Source organism: Oncorhynchus clarkii, chromosome 10 (assembly GCF_045791955.1).
Source record: "Oncorhynchus clarkii lewisi isolate Uvic-CL-2024 chromosome 10, UVic_Ocla_1.0, whole genome shotgun sequence".
In the NCBI taxonomy this organism is placed as follows: Eukaryota; Metazoa; Chordata; class Actinopteri; order Salmoniformes; family Salmonidae; genus Oncorhynchus; species Oncorhynchus clarkii.
The window spans coordinates 16,128,128-16,151,976 of record NC_092156.1 but is presented as its reverse complement, the minus strand read 5'-3'; the positions used below and the strand labels follow the sequence as shown (position 1 = coordinate 16,151,976).

At 40.2% G+C, this 23,849-nt stretch overlaps 1 protein-coding gene across 1 annotated transcript in view; it reads left to right on the top strand.

Annotated features, from left to right (window-relative positions):
* Positions 1 to 20,071, top strand: part of LOC139418061 (kirre like nephrin family adhesion molecule 3a) — a 286,108-nt gene extending 266,037 nt beyond the window's left edge. Inside the window, exons 12-16 of the mRNA XM_071167221.1 lie at positions 3,528 to 3,635; positions 7,820 to 7,903; positions 8,760 to 8,869; positions 9,259 to 9,348; positions 18,425 to 20,071. Of these exons, the coding sequence (XP_071023322.1) occupies positions 3,528 to 3,635; positions 7,820 to 7,903; positions 8,760 to 8,869; positions 9,259 to 9,348; positions 18,425 to 18,910 (878 nt within the window). The 3' untranslated portion in view covers positions 18,911 to 20,071. The remainder of the gene's footprint in view (positions 1 to 3,527; positions 3,636 to 7,819; positions 7,904 to 8,759; positions 8,870 to 9,258; positions 9,349 to 18,424) is intronic.
* Positions 20,072 to 23,849: the final 3,778 nt, after the last annotated feature.

Here is a 23,849-nt window from a genome sequence, read left to right as displayed (position 1 = left end):
GGCGCAGAGTACATAAAAGCCCTTTTATCAAATTCAGTTCGGACATTTGGAACAGTTAGCAGGATAAAGTCCAGTGAACGAAGAGAGTACCCACCACATTTCTGAACAATAAAAATGCACAAATAAAAGGTAGTAAACCCAAAATGGCTTTGTAAATAAAAGTATACCAGTGCCTCCCGGGTGGCGCAGTGGTTAAGGGCGTACTGCAGCGCCAACTGTGCCATCAGAGTCCCTGGGTTCGCGCCCAGGCTCTGTCGTAACCGGCCGCGACCGGGAGGTCCGTGGGGCGACGCACAATTGGCCTAGCGTCGCCCGGGTTATGGAGGGCTTGATCGGTAGGGGTGTCCTTGTCTCATCGCGCACCAGCGACTCCTGTGGCGGGCTGGGCGCAGTGTACGCTAACCAAGGTGGCCAGGTGCACGGTGTTTCCTCCGGCGCACGGTGTTTCCTCCGGCGCATTGGTGCGGCTGGCTTCCGGGTTGGATGTGCGCTGTGTTAAAGAAGCAGCGGCTTGGTTGGTTGTATATCGGAGGACGCATGACTTTCAACCTTCGTCTCTCCCGAGCCCGTACTGGAGTTGTAGCGATGAGACAAGATAGTAGCTACTACAACAATTGGATACTACGAAATTGGGGAGAAAAAGGGGTAAAAATTCAAACAAAAAAACAAAAAAAAAGTATACCTGAGCCTACGAGTGACTAGAGAAGGCCAGCCAACCCTGGTATACAAAGTGCAGTGGTGCGTAAGGGTTTTGCAGTTTAAAATAAATCTCGAAGTGCCATGGTAAAGAGTGTCAATTGATCTCAAACACTGAGCGGAAGCATTCATATATAAAAATATAGCCTTTTTCCTAAAATAAAATCCCAATTTCAGCTTCAATTGTTTTGTAAGTTGGGTTTCTTCATCCTCCTCCTCTGAGGAGTAGTAGGAAGGATCGGAGGACCAAAATGCAGCGTGGTATGTATCCATGATGTAATTTAATGGAACAATGAATACAAAATACAAAAGAACAAGAGAATCAAAATGAAAACTGAAACAGTCCCGAATGGTGCAAACACTGAAACGGAAAAATAATCACCCACAACTCAAGGGTGAAAACAGAACCAAGTATGGTTCTCAATCAGGGACAACGATTGACAGCTGCCTCTGATTGAGAACCATACCAGGCCAAACACAGAAATACCAAATCATAGAAAAAAGAACATAGACTGCCCACCCAACTCACGCCCTGACCAACTAAAACAAAAGGAACTAAGGTCAGAACGTGACAGTTGTTGAATATGCAATTTAAAAGAGAGTCCGTCATCAATTCAAATTCAGAGATATTTATATGAGGTTACAACCTCAATCTCCTTGCCCTGATTGGTGAAAGGTTCAGAGGTCTATTTCTGGCAATAGAAAACACCATTAGTTTAGTTTTGTCAGTATTGAGGATAAGCTTCAATTGACACAAGGTATGTTGAACAGTATAAAAAGCAGTTTGCATGTTCTGGAATGCTTTTGTAAGAGACGAGGCACAACAGTAAATAACAGTATCATCAGCATAAAAATGAAGTTGTGCATTTTGGACATTTTTGACTAAATCATTTATATAAATAGTGAATAAGAGAGAACCAAGTACAGAGTCTTGGGGCACACCATTAAAGACAGACAATTTAACAGACCATCAAATTGAGTGCACTGAGTTCTATCAGACCGATAGTTAGCAAACCATGCAACTGCATGCTCCGAAAGACCTGCAATGCCAATCGTCGGGTGGAGTGGTGTAAAGCTCACTGCCATTGAACTCTGGAGCAGTGGAAAAGTTTTCTGGCTTCACTATCTGGCAGTCCGACAGACAAATCTGGGTTTGGCGGATGCCAGGAGAATGCTACCTGCCCCAATGCATAGTGTACCTGCCCCAGTGTATAGTTTGGTGGAGGAGGAATAAATGATCTGTTTTTTTTTTTCATGGTTCGTGCTAGGCCACTTAATTCCAGTGAAGAGAAATCTTAACGCTACGGCATACAGTAACATCCTAGACAATTTTTTTATTTCCAACTTTGTGGCAACAGTTTGGAGTTGGCCCTTTTCTGTTTCAGCATGACAATGCCCCTGTGCTCAAAGCGAGGTCCATACAGAAATTGGGTTTTTTGCATGTGGAAAAACTTGACTGGCCTACACAGAGTCCTGACCTCAACCCCATCGAACACTTTTGGGATGAATTGGAAAGGCGACTGTGAGCCAGGCCTAATTCCCCAATATCAGTGCCCAACCTCGCTAATGCTCTTGTGGCTGAATGGAAGCAAGTCTCTGCAGCAATGTTCCAACATCTAATGGAAAGCCTTCCCAGAAAAGTGGAGGCTGTTATAGCAGCAACAGGGGTGCTAAATCCATATTTACACTCATGAATTTGGAATGTGATGTTCGACAACCACATACTTTTGGCCATGTAGTGTACATGATCCCAGACACTGGACATTTTTTTTACTGAAAAACTGTGGGCATATTGTTCCATGTGGTACATTTTTTTAAACAACTGTTGTGGTAGTGTTAAAGATGTTTTATGTCATAACTTTTTTATGTTCTCAGAATGTTTATGCAGTGAACAGCTGTGTTTGTTATACCACCAGTGTGGTCTGTGTGTGTACATGTAGGTGGGTAGGTGTGAGAGAGTATGTGTATGAGACAGAGATTTTGGGGTCTGAGAGAAAGTGGGCAAATTAAAGTAATAGAAAAAGAGTTGTAAGAGCCTGGGAGAGATTAAGGATATTGCCATGATTACTTCATGCATGAGGGCAATGGCTCCATGATAAGCCTTTTACTTGGGTAAATGTCAACAAATTCAATCTGTGAAATCCTGTAATGGCATTTAGACGTATTCAGAACTCCAATTTGTAATCTAATTTACAACGTCTCAATTGGTTACAGCTTAACATATGATTTCTTTGAAATATTTCTTTGACCTGAGATGATTTTTTTCATTAATTTCCTCCTTTTATCTATTAGGTTTCTCCCTTACAAAGCTCCAAACTATCTGTTTTCAAAGGGATCGTCGAAATGCCAATTCTGTAATTCTGAAGATCTTACTAAAGTCAACTATGCTCTTGAATTAATTAACTTGACATTGACTAGCCACAGGGTTATACACTCATCTTTGAGACAGCTCAGTTTAAAAAAATCAACCCCTACAGCCTATGAACCTAGTCACAACATTTAGGACACCATTTGTTACAAAGCTATAAAACTCTCAGCCATTTGAAGTAAATGTAAATAATGGGTGTCAAGATTGTCCGTGCTGTAAATGGTACTGTAAAAGGTTGTCACTATTTACCATTCACCAGTTGTGTTCACCTTTGCATTAGCAAGGACACAGTTCAACATACAGTAAGTGTTAGCCTTGGTGTATATCACATGATGTAGGCCTACCCGAGTTCAACTGCATGACGAAACCACCTCTGTACGATGCCTATATCAGGACAGCCTCAGTCTCATCAGGACTCCTAATATGGCCACCGTACCAATGTCTTTTATCCATGTCTTCCCAGAGTCCCTCCGATTGGCTGTCATCATAGGAGTGGCTGTGGGGGCATTCCTCGCCCTCATTGTCCTCATGGGCACATTGGGTGCCTTCTGCTGTGCTCGCTTCCAGAGGAGTAAGTGCATTTTAAAACCTATCCTTTCTGGGACAGCCAAAGTGTTCAATAGACACCCTTGGTTTCACAATCAAATTGTGTTGTTTTTTCATGTACAATCTGTGCAGATCAAAATGCTCTGTAGTGCTTAGAATGATTTGCATTGGAATGTTAAGCTTAATGGTTTTAGGATATCAACTCATCACTGTAAGAACATATGTCAAATCCTTTGAGAGGACACATTTTATGGGACAAAAATCTAAACCTGAAACTATGGTACTTGTATATTCATTCCTCTATTTAAATCATATATACTATATATTGCCCAACATGCCAATTTTAGGACCAAGAAAGCTCTGAGTTATCTGCAACTAGATTCTAACATAATATTTCTTGCTTGACACTGTCTGTCACCCAATTGTATAAATGTCCCATTAGATGGGAGCTAGTGCCTTAAAGGAGAATTAGATTGTTTTACAACCACATTGTTTTGTGTCAATGGCATGTTAAAGAAGGGTGCCGTCACCATTTTGTGTTTTCACGTTTTTGAGAAACTTACCCCAAACAGAAAATTCCTTCCTCATCCACATTGTGTAATATTGTGGCCCGAAAAAACATGGCTCCTAAAACACCCAAATACATAATTTAAGAAAGCTCTCATTATAGTGATGCAGGTCTTTAGATGTTGTACACATGAAATTGTGTCATTCAAAACTTTATCCGCAGCGTTATATTCCATTTTGTAGCGGCTCGGGCTATACCTCTCTGTCCAATCTACAGTGCCTTGCGAAAGTATTCGGCCCCCTTGAACTTTGCGATCTTTTGCCACATTTCAGGCTTCAAACATAAAGATATAAAACTTTATTTTTTTGTGAAGAATCAACAACAAGTGGGACACAATCATGAAGTGGAACGACATTTATTGGATATTTCAAACTTTTTTAACAAATCAAAAACTGAAAAATTGGGCGTGCAAAATCATTCAGCCCCTTTACTTTCAGTGCAGCAAACTCTCTCCAGAAGTTCAGTGAGGATCTCTGAATGATCCAATGTTGACCTAAATGACTAATGATGATAAATACAATCCACCTGTGTGTAATCAAGTCTCCGTATAAATGCACCTGCACTGTGATAGTCTCAGAGGTCCGTTAAAAGCGCAGAGAGCATCATGAAGAACAAGGAACACACCAGGCAGGTCCGAGATACTGTTGTGAAGAAGTTTAAAGCCGGATTTGAATACAAAAAGATTTCCCAAGCTTTAAACATCCCAAGGAGCACTGTGCAAGCGATAATATTGAAATGGAAGGAGTATCAGACCACTGCAAATCTACCAAGACCTGGCAGTCCCTCTAAACTTTCGGCTCATACAAGGAGAAGACTGATCAGAGATGCAGCCAAGAGGCCCATGATCACTCTGGATGAACTGCAGAGATCTACAGCTGAGGTGGGAGACTCTGTCCATAAGACAACAATCAGTCGTATATTGCACAAATCTGGCCTTTATGGAAGAGTGGCAAGAAGAAAGCCATTTCTTAAAGATATCCATAAAAAGTGTTGTTTAAAGTTTGCCACAAGCCACCTGGGAGACACACCAAACATGTGGAAGAAGGTGCTCTGGTCAGATGAAACCAAAATTGAACTTTTTGGCAACAATGCAAAACGTTATATTTGGCGAAAAAGCAACACTGCTCATCACCCTGAACACACCATACCCACTGTCAAACATGGTGGTGGCAGCATCATGGTTTGGGCCTGCTTCAGCAGGGACAGGGAAGATGGTTAAAATTGATGGGAAGATGGATGGAGCCAAATACAGGACCATTCTGGAAGAAAACCTGATGGAGTCTGCAAAAGACCTGAGACTGGGACGGAGATTTGTCTTCCAACAAGACAATGATCCAAAACATAAAGCAAAATCTACAATGGAATGGTTCAAAAATAAACATATCCAGGTGTTAGAATGGCCAAGTCAAAGTCCAGACCTGAATCCAATCAAGAATCTGTGGAAATAACTGAAAACTGCTGTTCACAAATGCTCTCCATCCAACCTCACTGAGCTCGAGCTGTTTTGCAAGGAGGAATGGGAAAAAATGTCAGTCTCTCGATGTGCAAAACTGATAGAGACATACCCCAAGCGACTTACAGCTGTAATCGCAGCAAAAGGTGGCGCTACAAAGTATTAACTTAAGGGGGCTGAATAATTTTGCACGCCCAATTTTTCAGTTTTTGATTTGTTAAAAAAGTTTGAAATATCCAATAAATGTCGTTCCACTTCATGATTGTGTCCCACTTGTTGTTGATTCTTCACAAAAAAATACAGTTTTATATCTTTATGTTTGAAGCCTGAAATGTGCAAAAGGTCGCAAAGTTCAAGGGGGCCGAATACTTTCGCAAGGCACTGTATAAAGAACTGCTAAAATAAAGCAAACACCTGAGTACATAAAGGATATAAAGTATAAAGCATGCGGTTCTTCCACACATGAAGTTCCAGACACTATGCCAAAGACGCATTGAAGCTGTTCTGGCGGATCGTGGTGGCACAACGCCCTATTAAGACGCTTTATTTTGGTGTTTTCTTTATTTTGGCACTTGCATGTAGCAGCAGGCTACACAGAGAATGGAACAGCTGGATAGGGGAAACGTCTCGTGTCGTGCAAAAGGGAATATAACATTGCGGATAAAGTTTGTAATGAAACTATTTCCTGTGTAGAACATTGGAAGACCTGCCTCACTATACTGAGAGCTTTGCCATTTCTAAAATAATGTATTTGGGTGTTTTTGGAGCATTTGTTCCTGTTTTTTCAGGGCCCCCATACTACACAACAAGGATGAGAAGGTGATTTTCTGTTTGGGGTACAGTACTGTAAAACAAAAAAAGTGAAATCACAAAAAAGGTGTGTGTACCCTTCTATGACATGCCATTTACATTACAAATAGAGATGTGGTTGTAAAAAGGCAAACTTCTCCTTTAAAGCAATATCCTTATCTGATATAAAACACAGCCTACACAGTGGAGTGCCGTGAAGGCTCCTCAGAGGAGGAAGGGGAGGACCGTACTCTTCGTGATTTTCAGAAAAATAAAAGTTGTAAAACATTTAAAAAGTTATCTTTTTTTAGATACAACTATACTAAATATAATCACTTCAACAAATATTTGATTGAAGCATTCTACTTTGCAATAAAGGTCTACAGTAGCCTCAGCATCACTGTAGGGTAGCACCATGGTGTAGCCGGAGGACAGCTAGCTTCCATCAAAGGATCGGAGAATGACTCTAGTACTGAAATAATAAAATACAGCTAACTAGCACTGCAGTGCAAAAATTGTTGTGAGTAGTTGACTCAAAGAGAGAGAGAGAGACAATAGGTGAACAGATTTGAACAAATTACACTGTACACTGTAATGTCACTGCATGATTGTAGCAGCTTTACTAACGTGTTAGTTATATTAGCTATGTTGACTACGACGTTACTTTAGCTAATATGGTGACAACAATGTAGGCTGTGTGTAGCAGTTCTGATATTGTTTGGCTTGGAAAGGTTTTTTCGCTTGGTCACATACATATGCATTGAAATCCATAAGCGACAAAGGGCAAAGGTGAGAGGAGGAGAGCGCATAGATGTGAGAAGGAGTACAACGTGCCTGTTATGAAAGCGAACTGTATTTACAGGGGGTACATACATTCCACCAATTATTTTCAATAACGTTTCTTAAACAGAACAAAATGGGGATAAACACACCTGAATTTGTCCAATAGAAACTCTCGTTTGCAACTGTTGGACTAATGATTAAACCCTATATTAGCTAGATGCAGGCAATAATAATACAGTATAATGTCCATGTCACCTCAAATGTTTCTCTCGACCTGTATGCACCTACGTTGTAAACTTTCATTCATAGGCTAGGTTGTAGCAACCTTATGATGAGTATAGGGAACAGTTGAGGATCATGTAGTAGCCTAAACCTATCCATGTTACATTGAACTGGTTGAATGGAATAGGAATGACAGTCATCCAATATGCTGTAATAGAAATAAGGCCATGCTCATTAAAACCCTAAAATTGTCCTCCCCCATCTTAAACGGCACTGACCGCCGCTGTTGAGGTGTAGTGATACAGCGCTCATATATATATGTATATATACGGTCAATGTAGACTGCTGTTAACCATGTTGTTGTTGTTGTTGTTGTTGTTGTTGTTTACCACAGAAGACGTTCACCTCGTCATGTCCTCCTTACCCGTATCCATCTCCTCTCGCCAGAGAGACCTGGCAAGCAAAATTAAAACAGAGAGTAAGTAACCCTTGTATATGATCTTACCATATCATAGGCTGTCGATAAAGTGTATTTCACTAGTGCCATGCATAAGTGCTACAGAAATATTAATGTGTATAATGTCCATGAATTACAGCAGCCACTGCTGTCTGTTTAAGGAATAAGGATCCTGCCAACATATGATGATTGATATGATATGATTGTATATGAAAGTTATCATCAATTTCAGTGACACTCAGGTATACAGTGCCCTATATAATGTCCATAACACATAAATAAGCAGCACATGACACCTTATAATCGAATCATTCATAAATGCTTCTGGCATACCGTGTGTCAACTGCCGGCGGTTAATATTTACACACATTAGTATTTATGGTTAGGAGTTAAGCATTATGCATGTATTCAATGTATTATTTGGCACACATAGCCCTAGCACTGAAGGGTTGCTCATTTTTAAGCCTATATCATGTTCTATAAAGATTCATAATGTGGCTTAACTGGGTGACATACCCACCAATGTATTTGTTCATATTTATTAATATTTTACAGAGCATGGAATATGGTTATAGATGATTTGTGACCCATTTATGCAGTGCTTATGAAGCCTACATAAGATGCACTTCAAATAAAGCGGAACCCAGTTTTGTAATGAGCTGTGACTGCTGTGGGAGTGTAGAATAGTTCCAGTCCACCAAAGAACATGTTATGATGCTGATGCTGTCTGTGGTCTGGCTGTGGAGCTAAGGGACTCTCCAAGCTCCCATCAAGAGATCTAAGGGGCCACAGCTTTTAAAGCCGCTCGGATGTGGTATGATGCGGTGCCAAAGGACTTCTGTCAGTGGTGCCAATCAGTTTCCCTGTCTCTCTACAGACCTCAAAGGAGTGGGTTTGGCAAAAAACGACATCCGGGTGGAGATTGTTCACAAGGATCACAACTCAGCACGGGAAACAGAGGAGCACACAGCAATCAAGCAGATGATGGTGAGTTGAACGCTACTCTTCTCTCCTCTCCGCATGTCATTTACGAGTCCATCGATAGTACATCTGAATTGATTGAAAATGTTCTAATCAACAGTTCATTGAAGAACATTTTTCATTCTACAGTACATCTATCTACAGACTTACTGCAAACACAGTAACCCAAAGCTCTAATTTAGACATGGCATTTTACTCAGGGATGTAGCATTAAAAAATAAAAGTGGGTTAACCCTGAAAACAGACAACCATGCTTATTTAACGTAAATATGCAGGTAAATGCTATTAACCAAATAAAAACAGTGTTTGCATGCGTTTACCCTCCACTACACTGCTGATAGTACTAGAATATCAAACAGCCATTCAGTGACATATCTGCCCCCTTGGTGTCTCAGATTGAGCGTGGGGACTTCCAGGCACAGGAGTCTGTGCTGAAGCAGCTGGAAGTCCTACAAGAGGAAGAGAAGGAGTTCCAGCACATTAAGGTGGGCATAGAGCCAGGCATACACAAGGCAGTAATACAGCATTAGTAGGGATGTCCTAAAATGTGCACTGTACACTGCACTACAGTTCAAGGAAAAACATATATTATATTCAGTTAGTACTCCTATTCTGTTTCTTCTCTAGCACATTAAAGTGGGCACAGAGCCAGGCATACATGGGGCAGTGATACAGCATCAGGAATGTCTTAAAATGTACACCGTATTCTAGTTCTAGGAGGAACATGTATTCTATTCAGTTAGAACTCCTATTCTGTTTCTTCTTCTTTTTCCAAACAGAATGGCTTATTGATGTTCTGCTCATATGTAAGGAATCTTATTTCAGTCACAATCCACAACTATTCTAAGGAGAATCTCTCTAGATCTACAGTACTGGAGTGTTCTGAAAATAACCAGTAGGAGTTGCATGAAACAAGGCTGCCTATTAAGATACCCATGAGCAAGTCAAGGTAGAGTAGAAGGGAGTACCTGAAAATCCTTCGTCGTGTATATTTTGGTTTCCCTATTATAGATAGACCACTCTCCCGCTTAAAACACACAATTTTCATTATATATAACTGAAAGTAGAAATATGCAGATTAAAGAATGGACGAGTGATTGAATTTCAAAGGGATTGAGGAGAAACTTCAAAAGCAGGTAGTGGTTCTTAATTCATTCTAAATTCCATTAGGCATCCGCAACCACGTTAGAGTTTCTGAATTGATGGAAAAGTTAATGTCTAAATTGGAGGCAATCTCTTCAATTCAAACATGATAAATTATTGGCTATGTCCCCCAATTATCTCTCCTTCCTCCCAAAGTGTGCACTTGTTCACTTCCCTTCACTGATTTGAAAAAAAATATGGTGGAAACTTTCACTGGCCCATATCTCCAGCAATCCAATGCCAGATTTGTGGGAAGTAGTGAACAAGTGTACACTTCAGGATAAATTATATATTATTGGGATGCACCCATCTAATCTGATTGGCATGGACAAGTTCTGGAGGCACCTGGAGGTAAAATGAACATTATATATCTGTAAATATCTGTAAATAGCCCATCCAACTACCTACCTCATCACCATATGGTTTTTATTGACTTTGCTACTACGGCTTATTTATTGCCTTACCTCCTTACGCCATTTGCACACACTGTATATAGATTTTTCTATTGTGTTATTGACTGTACTTTTGTTTATCCCACGTGTAACTCTGTGTTGTTGTTTTTTGTCGCACTGCTTTGCTTTATCTTGACCAGGTCGTAGTTGTTAATGAGAACTTTTTCTCAAATGGCCTACCTGGTTAAATAAAGGTGAAATAAAAAATAAACAAATTGTGGAGGCCAGGTCATCTGATGCAGCACTCCATCACTCTTATTCTTGGTCAAATAGCCCTTACACAGTCTGGAGGTGTATTTTGGGTCATTGTCCTGTTGAAAAACAAATGATAGCCCCACTAAACACAAACCAGATGGGTTGGCGTATCGCTGCAGAATGCTGTGCTAGCCATGCTGGTTAAGTGTGCCTTGAATTCTAAATAAATCACAGACAGTGTCAGTAAAGTAAAGCAAAGCACCCACACACCATCACGCCTCCTCCTCCATGCTTCACGATGAGAACCACACATATGGAGATCATCCATTCACTTACTCTGCGTCGGTTGGAACCAAAAATCTCAAATTTGGACTCGTCAGACCAAAGGACAGATTTCCACTGGTCTAATGTCCATTGCTCATGTTTATTGGCTCAAGCAAGTCTCTTCTTCTTATTGGTGTCCTTTAGTAGTGGTTTCTTCACAGCAATTCAACCATGAACGCCTGATTCACACAGTCTCCTCTGAACAGTGGATGTTGAGATGTGTCTGTTACTTGAACTCTGGGAAGCATTTATTTGGCTGCAATTTCTGAGGCTGGTAAATCTAATGAACTTATCCGTTTTTGCGACTACACTTGAAGAAACTTTTAAAGTTCTTAAAAGTTTCTGGATTGACTGACATGTCTTAAAGTAATGATGGTCTGTCGTTACTCTTTGCTTATTTGAGCTGTTCTTGCCATAATATGGACTTGATCTTTTACCAAATAGGGCTATCTTCTGTATACCACCCCTACCTTGTCACAACACAACTGATTGGCTCAAATGCATTAATTAAGAAGGAAAGAAATTCCAACAATTAACTTTTAACAAGGCACACATGTTAATTGAAATGCATTCCAGGAGACTACTTCATGAATCTGGTTGAGAGAATGCCAAGAGTGTGCAAAGCTGTCATCAAGGAAAAAGTTGGCTACTTTGAAGAATCTCAACAACAACAAAATGTTTTGATTTGTTTAACACTTTTTTGGTTACTACATGATTCATGTGTTATTTCACAGTTGTGATGTCTTCACTATTATTCTACAATGTGGAAAATAGTTTTTTAAAAAGTAAGAAAAACCCTTGAATGAGTAGGGGTGTCCAAACTTTTGACAGGTGCTGTATATATGTGATGGGATGTTTAGACATTATGGACAGCATGTGGATAGAAAATTTAGTAGAATTGAATACATAGGATAGAATAGTATATATACAGCAATAGTTGAATAAGATGGCATCGACTAGACACAGTATATACATATGAAATTAGTAAAACAGTATGTCAACATTATTAAGGTGACCTGCGGTTACGGGTGGTGCAGTTGGCGTACCAGGCGGCGATACAACCCGACAGGATTCTCTCAATGGTGCACATGTCATAGCTTGTGAGGGTCTTAGGGGCCAAGCCAAATTTCTTCAGCCTCCTAAGGTTGAAGAGCTGCTGTTGCGCCTTCTTCACCACACTGTCTGTGTGGGTGGGCCGTTTCAGATTTTCAGTGATATGTACGCCGAGGAACTTGAAGCTTTTCACCTGCTCCACTGCGGCCCCGTCGATGTGGATGTAAGTGTGCTACCTCTGCTGTCCACGATCAGTTCCTTCCTTTTGTTGACATTGAGGGAGAAGTTATTTTCCTCCTGCCTATAAGCTGTCTCATCATTGTTGGTAATCAGGCCTATTACTGCTGTGTTATCTGCAAACTTGATGATGAGTTGGAGGCATGTGTGGCCACACAGTGTCACGCACTGACCATAGAGAGCTGTATATTCTCTATGTTGGTTAGGTCGGGGTGTGATTAAGGGTGGGTTGTCTAGGGGAATTGTATATCTATGTTGGCCTGGTATTGTTCCCAATCAGAGTTAGCTGTGTATTGTTGTCTCTGATTTGGGATGATATTTAGGTAGCCATTTCCCCATTGTGCTTTTTGGGATCTTGTCTATGTATAGTTGCCTGTGAGCATTATTATAGCTTCACGTTTCATTTGTTTGCTTTGTTGTTTTGTTCATTGAAGTTTTCTATTCCAAAATATAGGATGGAAACCACGCTGTATATTGGTCTACTCCTTATGATGAACGTGACACACAGTCATGGGTGAACAGGGAGTACAGGAGGGGGTGGAGCACGCACCCTTGTGGGACCCTATGTTGAGGATCAGCATAGTGGAGGTGTTGTTTCCTACCTTCACCACCTGGGGGCAGCCCGTCAGATAGTCCCAGACACAGTTGCACAGGGTGGGGTTCATTCTCAGGGCCCCAAGCTTAAAGATGAGCTTAGAGGATACTATGATGTTGAAGGCTGAGGTGTAGTCAATAAACAGCATTCTTACATAGGTATTCCTCCTTTCCAGATGGGATAGGGTAGTGTGCAGTGTGATGGCGATGGCGATTGCATCGTCTGTGGATCTATTGGGGTGGTATGCAAATTTAAGTGGATCTAGGGTGTCATTTAAGGTGGAGGGGATATGGTTCTTAACTAGCCTCTCAGAGCACTTCATGGTGAAAGAACTGAGTGCTACGGGGCGATAGTCATTTAGTTTGATTACGTTTGCTTTCTTGGGTACAGGAACAATGGTAGACATCTTGAAGCAAGTGAGGACAGCAGACTGGGATAGAGAGAGATTTAATATGTCCATAAACACTCCAGCCAGCTGGTCTGAGCATGCTCTGAGGACCCAGCTAGGGATGCCATCTGGGCCGGCAGCCTTGCGAGGGTTAACATGCTCAAATGTTTTACTCACGCTGGCCACGGAGAACGAGAGACCACAGTCCTTGGGAGCGGCTTGCATCGGTGACATTGTACTATCCCGAAAGTGGGCGAAGAATTTGTTTAGCTTGTCCGGGGGCAAGACATCAGTGTCTGCAACGTGGCTGGTTTTCCCTTTGTAATCTGTGATTGTCTGGAGTCCCTGCCACATTCGTCCCCTGTCTGTGCTGTTGAATTTCAACTCCACGTTGTCTCTGTACTGACGTTTTGCCTGTTTGATTGCCTTATGGAGGGCATAACTGCACTATTTGTATTCAATCATATTCCCAGTCACCTTGCTGTGGTTAAATGCAGTTTTTCTTGTTTTTAGTTTTGCGCGAACGCTGCATCTATCCACAGTTTTTGATTTGGGTAAGTTTAAATAGTTACAGTGGGAACAACAACCCCTATACACTTCTTGATGAACTCAGTCACTGTGTCAGTGTATGCGTCAATGTTATTCTCAGAGGCAACCCGGAACATATCCCAGTCCACGTGATCAAAACAATCTTGAAGCATGGATTCCAATTTATCAAACCAACGTTGAATAGACCTTAGCACGGATACTTCCTGTTTGAGTTTCTGCTTATAGGAAGGGAGGAGCAGAATGGAGTTGTGATCTGATTTGGTGGAGGAAGGCCTTTTAGCCATCCCAGAAGAGAGAGTAACAATGGTCGATAGTTTTTGAAGCGCGACTACTACAAGCAATGTGTTGACAGAATTTCGGTAGCATTTTCCTCATATTTGCTTTGTTCAAAATAAAGCTTAACTTCTTGTTAATCCAGCCACTGTATCAGATTTCAAAAAGGCTTTAGGGTGAAAGCACACCATGCGATAATGTGGGAACAGCGCCCCGCATACAAAACCATGAAAAACATATTTCAACCATACAGGTGCGACACGAAAAGCAGAAATAGCGATATAATAAATGCTTTATCTTTGATGATTTTCTTCCGTTGGTACTCCAAAAGGTCTCAGTTATATCACAAATGGTCCTTTTGTTCTATAATGTCCCTCTTTATATCCATAAAAACTCAGTTTAGCTGGCGCTTCAGTCAATAATCCACCCAGTTTCCCTCCATCAAAATGAATACAAAATGAATCCCAAACATTACTAATAAACTTTCCCGAACAAGTCAAACAACGTTTATAATCAAACCTTAGGTACCCTAATACGTAAATAAACAATAACATTTAAGATGGAGAATCGTTATTGTCTTTACCGGAGAAAAATACCAAAGAACGCGCTCTCATTCACGCGCTTGGAAACACGCCAGCCAAAATGGGAGCCACCTAGAAAAACTACAATTTCTGGCTCAATTATCCAAAAACCAGCCTGAAACTCTTTCTAAAGACTGTTGACATCTAGTGGAAGCCCTAGGAACTGCAATCTGGGAGGACTATAAAAGTTATAGCCATTGAAAATGGTGGTAGGCTATTTTTTGGGATGGTTTGTCCTCGGGATTTTGCTTGCCATATCAGTTCTGTTATACTCACAAACATACTTTTAACAGTTTTAGAAACTCTAGAGTATTTTCTATCCAAATCTATCCAATTATATGCATATTCTAGTTTCTGGGCCTGAGAAATAGGCAGTTTCAAATGGGTACGTGTTTTAGCCAAAAACAAAAATCCTGCCCCCTACCCCCTACCCTCAAGAAGTTAAATTGCCAAACAGATCCAGTTTGGGAAAGTCCTATTTCTGGTCAGAATGCTGGTGCGTTACCGTTGCTCTGATATCCAAAAGTTCACAAAAAACATTCTGGGCTAGTAATGTAAGAAATAACAATAATAATACTGCAAAGTCGCTTAGGAGCTAGAGGCAGAGCTTCCATGTCTGTCGGCGCCACACTCAATCCCTTATTTTAGATTAACTATCCCTTAAAGCACTGATATGCAAATATAATGTGGGATATTGGAACTTCTAGGAAGCCAGACTTACACTTTCACATTCAAAGGCTTAACTCTGACTCTTTGACTCTGACTCTTATCTGTGAGGCGACCCCTTCTCCATCTCTCACGTCAGATGTGTTACCTTCTCCATCTCTCCGGTCAGATGTGAACCGCTAATATACAGTATATTCTCATAGAGCTTCCTCTTCCTGATGTCATCCTGCGAATTCAATTCCCACCCTTGAGATTCCGCCGCTTGAGGGACCTACCCTTTCTGTCTTGCCATCGCTAATAGAGTTCTTTGTAATAGCCTCCAGCCACAAGTACAGACAAAGATGTCTGCTTGCTCTGACAGCAAATGTTGTATTTTATCCATTTGAATGTTGGAAAGCAAAGTCTTTCTCCCTCCTCCCGGAATCTAACAATCAGTTCATTTCAAGAAAGGAAATGGAGTAGCATAAAGAGAGAAGAAAACACTTTACACACATAGGTTGTGACTGAAAATGAACTGGCTTTGCAATTATTCAACATATGCTGCTCCCACATGTGGAATCATTAAGGCTATTTAACTAGCTGATAAGAGGATTTCTTCGTGTTAGTGGGAGATGACTATTTCACACCCCGAAAGCATGTTATCTATTTTTCACATGTCGCACACATCAGCCTGTTTCTTCGATGTCTCATCATTCTAATAAATAGCTGTTGATTTAGATATGAATTTGGTCACATTAATGCAAGTATTGGAATACATGACAAAACATAGGTGTTGCTTTGTCACAGCTTTAGACCACATAGAATTAGGGCATAAATACCTGTTGATTAAGCCTGGCAAAGTTTATACTCTGTTTATGCAGTTCGGGGTGACGTTTCCCCTAGGTACAGATCTAGGATCAATTTCCCCTCCCCCAATCTGAACCATAACCATTAGTTGGGAAATATACATCTGACCCAAGATCGGTGTCTAAGGGCAACTTTACCCTACTCCCTTTTTATGCAACCTTTTCATTGAAGAAACAGTTACGGAAACATCCTCACACGGGGCACCAATAATGTCCTTTTTGATTTATGAAAAATAAAACATATATATCTTGATGAGATAAGTATTCAACCCCCTTAGTCAATACATGCTAGAATCCCCTTTGGCAGCGATTACAGCTGTGAATATTTTGGGGTAAGTCTCTAAGAGCTTTGCACACCTGGATTGTACAATATTTGCCCATTATTCTTTTTAAACTTTTCAAGCTCTGTCAAGTTGGTTGTTGATCTTTGCTAGACAGCCATTTTCAAGTCGTGCCATAGTTTTTCAAGCAGACTCAAGTCAAAACTGTAACTAGGACACTCAGAAACATTCAATGTTGTCACAGTAAGCAACTTCAGTGTATATTTGACCTTGGGTTTTAGGTTATTGTCCTGCTGAAATGTAAATTTGTCTCCCGGTGTCTGCTGGTAAGCAGACTGAACCAGGTTTTCATTTAGGATTTTGCTTGTGCTTAGCTCTATTCCATTTCATTTTATTCAAAAATAAACACTCTAGTCTTTAACAATTACAAGCATATCTATGCATTGTCACTTTACCCTTACCTACATGTACAAATTACCTCCCCTAACCTGTACCCCCGCACATTGACATGGTAACAGTACCCCCTGTATATAGCCTCGTTATTGTTAAGTAATTTCATTGTGTTACTTTTAGATTTTTACTTTAGTTTATTTAGTAAATATTTTCTTAACTCTTTTCTTGAATTTCATTGTTGGTTAAGGGCTTCTAAGTAAGCATTTCACGGTAAGGTTTATTGTTGTATTTGGTGCATGTGACAAATAACATTTTATTTTATTTGATATGCATAACATAATGCAGCCACTACCATGCTTAAAAATATAAAGAGTGGTACTCAGTGATGTGTTGTGTTGGATTTGCCACAAGCAAATGTTTTGTATCAGGACAAAAAGTTCATTTCTTTACCACATTTTTTGCAGTATTACTTGTGCCTTATTGCAAACAGGATGAGTGTTTTGGAATATTTGTTTTATTCTGTATAGACTTCCTTCTTTTCACTCTGTCATTTAGGTTAGGACTGTAAAGTAACTACAACGTAATTGTCCCATCCTCAGTTTTCTCCTATCACAGCCATTAAAACTCTGTAACTGTTTCGAAATCACCATTGGCCTGGTGGTGAAATCCTTAAGCGGTTTTCTTCCTCTATGGCAACTGAGTTAGGAAGGATGCCTGTATTTTTGTATGGACTGGGTGTATTGATACACCATCCAAAGCATAATTAATAACTTCACTATGCTCAAAGGGATGTTCAGTGTCTGTTTTAATTTTTACTCCTCTACTAATAGGTGCCCTTCTTTGTGAGGCATTTGAAAACCTCCCTGATCTATGTGGTTGGATCTGTGCATAAAATGCACTACTTAGTTTAGGGACCTTACAATTAACTGTATGTGTGGGGTTACAGAGATGGGGTAATCCTAAAAAAAATAATGTTAACTACTATTAGTACATACAAAGTGAGTCCATGCAACTTTTAATGTGACATGTTAAGCAAATATTTACTCCTCAACATACTTGCCATAACAAAGGGGTTGAATTATTGACTCAAGACATTTCACCTTTAAATGTTTTATTAATTTGTAAAAACTTAATTATGTTGGGGGGTATTGTGTGTAGATCAACATCTAAATTTAATCAATTTAACACAACAAAATGGGGTAAAAATCCAAGGGGTGTGAATACTTTCTGAAGGCACTATAGATGGTATTTATATTTCATCATTAAGTACATGTAGGCTATTTATAATAGAAACCTAACTCTCTCCTGTTCAAATGAGAGCAGATGTCTGGATCATGAAAAGAGAAAATGAAGAAATTAGATGGTGCTGTTTGACATTTCCCCTGTTTGACTGATGATGACACAGATAAAGAAACAGATGTGCCTCTTTCAAACTGTAATCATTAATCTTTCAGTGAGTTATCGATTTGATCACAATAACAACTACCAAAACAGTAACTGCACTGCACTGACATGCCTTCCATTTTATGTCTCCTGTCCTAACATTAACACATCTGTTTATGTCTTTGCCCCGTCTCCTCCACAAGGATCCAACAAATGGCTACTACAGCGTCAATACCTTCAAGGAGCACCATGGCACCCCGACTATGTCAATGGCCCCCAGCCAGACCGGTGGCGCAGAAGTCCGGAACCCTTCGGCTTCCTCTTCAGCCACCATGGGAAAGCAACGTGTGCCCACAGGCATGTCCTTCACCAACATCTACAGCACGCTGGGTGCCGGGCCCAACCGCCTGTACGACTACAGCCAGCGTTTCGTGCTAGGCATGGGCAGTAGCTCCATCGAGCTGTGCGAGCGTGAGTTCCAGCGGGGCTCGCTCAGCGACTCCAGCTCATTCATCGACACGCAGTGCGACAGCAGCGTGAGCAGCTACAGCAAACAGGACGGCTACGTGCAGTTTGACAAGGACAGCAAGGCCTCGGCCGCCTCCTCCTCCTCCCACTACTCGCAGTCGTCCTCGCAGAACTCAGACCTGACGCGGCCGCTGCAGAAACGCATGCAGACCCATGTGTAATGGCAGAAGGAGTTACAGTACGGATGGATCGGACAGGATGGGTCGAGGATAGCACCTTTGGACACTGCCTGACCGGTGTACAGTGCTATATTTTTGTTTGGTTTGTACTCTGGTCCTCTACTAATATGGACACTGTAAGTACCATACTTTTTACATACACACAGTACATGTTCTTTTGATTACATGGGATAGACTGTATTCTCCTTGAAACAAGCTCATCAACAAAAAAAACATCAAAAGAACATCATAACCTTGAGAGCCACAATTGTTTGAAAAAGATGCCAATCAATGTCCACTTTCTCATTGAACATTGCTCTGCTGTTGACCCCTATTCTGTTTCGACTAGTGGACTTCCTCAAAACGTGCAGATGTAGGTATTATTCACACATCTGTGTGGAATAATTCCAGTATTGTAAAAAAGTTGCTGTTTATCATCTAAAAAGACAAACTGTTGGGACTATGTTCAGCTGCCCAGTTGGGGTTTGAAGCACAAAGGGGTATTGTTAAAAACTGCCAGAGGCATTTCTTGTATCCGCGGGAGAAAAAAACCTTAGATGGATAATGAAACCTCTGAGGAAAGATGGAGGGAGCGGCAGGCTATGTAATGAAAAGGAACACCTTGCCAACTGACTGAAGGACTGACCTGCAGGTCTAATATCTCTACACCTGGACTACTTTAATACTCAATGGATTATACATTTTGGTTATCTAAGTATATTCTATATTTTTCTCCTTTACTTTGGACTAACGGAGATGTTTTGCCTTTTTGATGTATGCTTTGTGAAAGTTCACTACTGAGTCACAGGTCACAGATAAATGCATGGAGAAGTGGATGTGTCATACTGTTGTACTACTTCACTTGAGCTAACGTATCAAATGCTTTGTTCACTCACAAACTGTTGGTTTATTTCTTATGGTCAAGGACATCTGTACTTTCCCATTCAATGTGTGACACTTGCAGCTTGATCGTGTGTGTGTGAGCAGATAGCTGTGGAGCCAAATACAGTGTTATTGCTGCCGGAGCTGTTCTCATTTTCGTGGCTTGCCATACTTAGCTGATATTGTGTTGTTTACACTGGAGCTCTGTAAATCCAGCATTTTTGTGTACTGTGATTTGACTACTGAATGACAGGGATAAAGATAAAGTTACTTTTTTCTGTCTGTCGTCTCTGTGGTTACAGTTACTCAGTGCCCACCGTTTTTAGTGAGACACATTGTTCTGTCTCAAATGGTACTATTTAGCTTGAAAAGAGATGATTAGGTGGTTCTGTTTAACTGGGGTGACAGGGTAGCCTAGTGGTTAGAGTGTTGGACTAGTAACCGGAAGTTTGCAAGTTCAAATCCCTGAGCTGACAAGGTACAAATCTGTCGTTTTGCCCCTGAACAGACAGTTCCTAGGCCGTCATTGAATATAAGAATTTGTTCTTAACTGACTTGCCTAGTTGAATAAAAAAATAAAAAAAAAAAAAAAAAACTATAGTAGGATCTTGAAGATTTGCACTCGGAGTTGTCGGGAATAGAGGTTGTTTGGAACACAAATGTCTGTAACTTTGAATTTCACTTAAAAACGCATCAACCTTTAGAAAATATATATTTATTGCATATTTAGACATGTTTTCTTTTACATATCCCAGTTTGATATTGCCAGTTCAGTTGAGTGATCAATCTGTAACATTAAGATTTGTGTCTATGAGGTCCTACTGTACTATGTCTTCTTTAGATAATTACTATTGGTCAATATAACTCAATATGATATGAACTAATCAGGGCCTGTATGTTTCAGTGCAAAAGCAATATTACTTTCGTAACTAGTCAAGTCAAATTCTTATTTACAATGACATCGTAGGAACAGTGGGTTAACCGCCTCGTTCATAATGACTGATTATCATATGCCTTATGACAGAGAGGAAGGCTGTCATTATATGGACATTGAAGTGACTTTGTATAATAACTGTACAGTAAGCAGAGAAATTCAGTGGGCTGTGGTCTATGGTCTATTGTCGTATTACAGAGTATGTTGTCTATCATTAAAGAGCCTACATTTCAGCAAATCTTGCTGAGATTCAAACAAGTTCCGGTGAGACTGATGCTGTCCTAATATGGACAACCTATATTGGTACCATTTTAGAGTTAATTTAAATCCAGGAAAATAGGGTCGTTGGTCGGGGTGGATGGGTAGGCTTACAACATGAATGACTAGCAACCCAAGGGTTGCGTGTTTGAATCTCATCATAGCAAACTTTAAGATTTTATCTGATTAGCAACTTTGAATTACTTACTACTTTTTAGCTACTTTGCACCTACTTAGTACACGAAAGGGTTAGATAACATACTATGTTACATCTACCCTTGTGTCCAGGTTGACATTAATCATCTAAACGTTCTTGTTTTTTCTTCTTACTCTAGATTCATTTTTAAAAAGTCATTTTTATAGATAATCTTAGCATTTTGTGACAAAAAAAAACATCTTTATATATGGTGGAGTGGATGAAGCTAAAAATCTAATGGAGTGGCCTGTGTGGTCCGTGGGTTAGAACAGCTGAGCCCAGCACACAGTCTGCCAGAGTCAGCATAGGTTCCGATCCAGCCAACTGCCCTTTGACTCACCCTTCTATCCTCCCCGTCTTTCCAACACTGTAGAAATATCTCTTCATAAGATACAAAAGGAGTGGGTCTGCCCAACTCATAAAAGAGTTTCAAATAAAGCTATGGTCAAACATAACGAGTACAACACACTTCCTTGTGGTACTGTCACGATCGTTGGAATGATGGTCGCACCAAGGCGCAGCGTATGTAGAGTTCCACATATTTATTAAAGAATAAAGTGAAACTTTAGCAAAGACAAAACAAATAATGAATAAACAAAACGGGACTAACAATGCAATGCTAACAGGCAACTAAACATAAACAATATCCCATAACCCACAGGTGGAAAAATGCACCTTAAGTATGATCCCCAATTAGAGACAACAATTACCAGCTGCCTCTAATTGGGAATCATACACAAGCACCAACATAGAAAATTAAACCTAGAACACCACATAGAAATAATGAACTAGACTAAAACCCCTAGTCACGCCCTGACCTACTCTACCATAGAAAATACAGGCTTTCTATGGTCAGGACTTGACAGGTACTGAAATGTGAAATCGTAAGGAATCCTCTCATGGATTCAGTCTTTTCCAAATGTGTGTTGGTTGGAGCTGTGTTTACGAGCCAACTCAACTCCCATCTTAAATCATCCTGCACCTCCTCCTACAGCTCCACTATTTACCAGGGGTACCTTTTGAGCCTGCTAGGGGAATCATACTGGATGAACACATATTTGGAAATGCTCACTCGAGACTGCTTGCATTTGATTTGGAAAAAGCTACTCAAACAAATATATACAGTATAGTGTATGCATGTCGATGAGAGTCCAGCTTACTTCCTGCATGCAGAAAAATATATATATTTGTATTCCATCCCCGGAGCCTGGCTGCAATTGTAGAACCGCAAAAGCAGTACAGTTGCTGTCTTGTGGTTTAGTTCTGCATCAGTCCTGCTCCTCTTTGTATCTTTCTTTTGGGATCCAGCAAAACTGATGAATATCTCCAATCAAGGTGTCACTATAACCAAAATATTTTCAAGCAGATACATTTTCCATCATTGAACTGTGTGTCTAAAGTAACTGTCCAGTGAAAATCTCACTTTTAAAAGTCCAAATTCTGTTATCGCATACCCAAATAATGTGTTGACTCATCCTGTACTCATTTGTGGCCAAAGCATAAATTGGAGAGAAAAAAACACCACCTCAAACTTGTCTCAAATAGTACATTAAAAAAATACTACTTCCTCATAGAGAATGATTGAGGAGGATGAGCCAGCCAATCAGCATTTAATATTTTTAATGACTGCTATACGCCCACACCATTGTCATTGGGGTACACCGACACCACTTCAACACAGAAAAGCTGCATTTTAACATACCACATTTTTTTTTCAATTGTGAAGGAAAACTATTTAACCCAAATTGTAATTAATTATAGGTAATATTTCATAGAAATCTAAACACTGGACAGTTACTTTAAAGGGAAATAAATATTTTACAACTAAATAAATGTACATGGTTATTCACCTTGGAAGTAGTCTATGGGCCAGGAAAAACTGTAATCCATGGTTCAGTTTTCTTTAGACATCCACAACTAACTTAAGCCACTGCTAGCTAAAATCAATGGGAGTGGAAAAGGGGCATGTGCGGCCTGTTAAAAAGAAATGTCATAATCACCTTTAAGTAACGTCATACCAAATAATTTAATTTATTCAAATTAATTTCACAATTATATTTTTAAACGGCACATCATGCACTCCCATTGATTAACTTTGCTCTGGAAGAAATTAAACCCAGTAACAATTATTTTCCCATCTCTTCTATCTGCTGATGTTTCCAGAAGAAACCTTACACACTATGAGAGTGAGTACAGTGTACTGTTGCTGTGAAGAGATGAGCTTGTGGCTAACTGATCCACAGCTTTAAGTCATGTATTAGGACTAGCTCAAAGTTGCATTTGTCTACATGGAACATCTCAACATAATTGTTTCAACAAAGAACTATTGAAGTTAATTGAGGTAGAATCCGTACTCATATGGAAAAGCTTACTTGAGATTGACTCAGGTTCCTTGCAAAGTCAGAAAATCAGATAAAGTCAGAGTATTGGAAGCAGTGGAAGATAAGAGTGAAAACTATGAAGGAACAAAAAACTGAAAAGAGTAACACATGTTTGGGTCAAAACGTTCACTCTAGTCTAACTACGATTGAATAATGTAATTAAATTGATGTATAAATTCACACTATCAATCACTACTGTACTAACTACTACTAATGTTGGTAAATTATTAATTAGCCTCAGTCTCAGGCTGTCTGTTATGGACACTGTACTAAACAAGGTTATGGGACGTC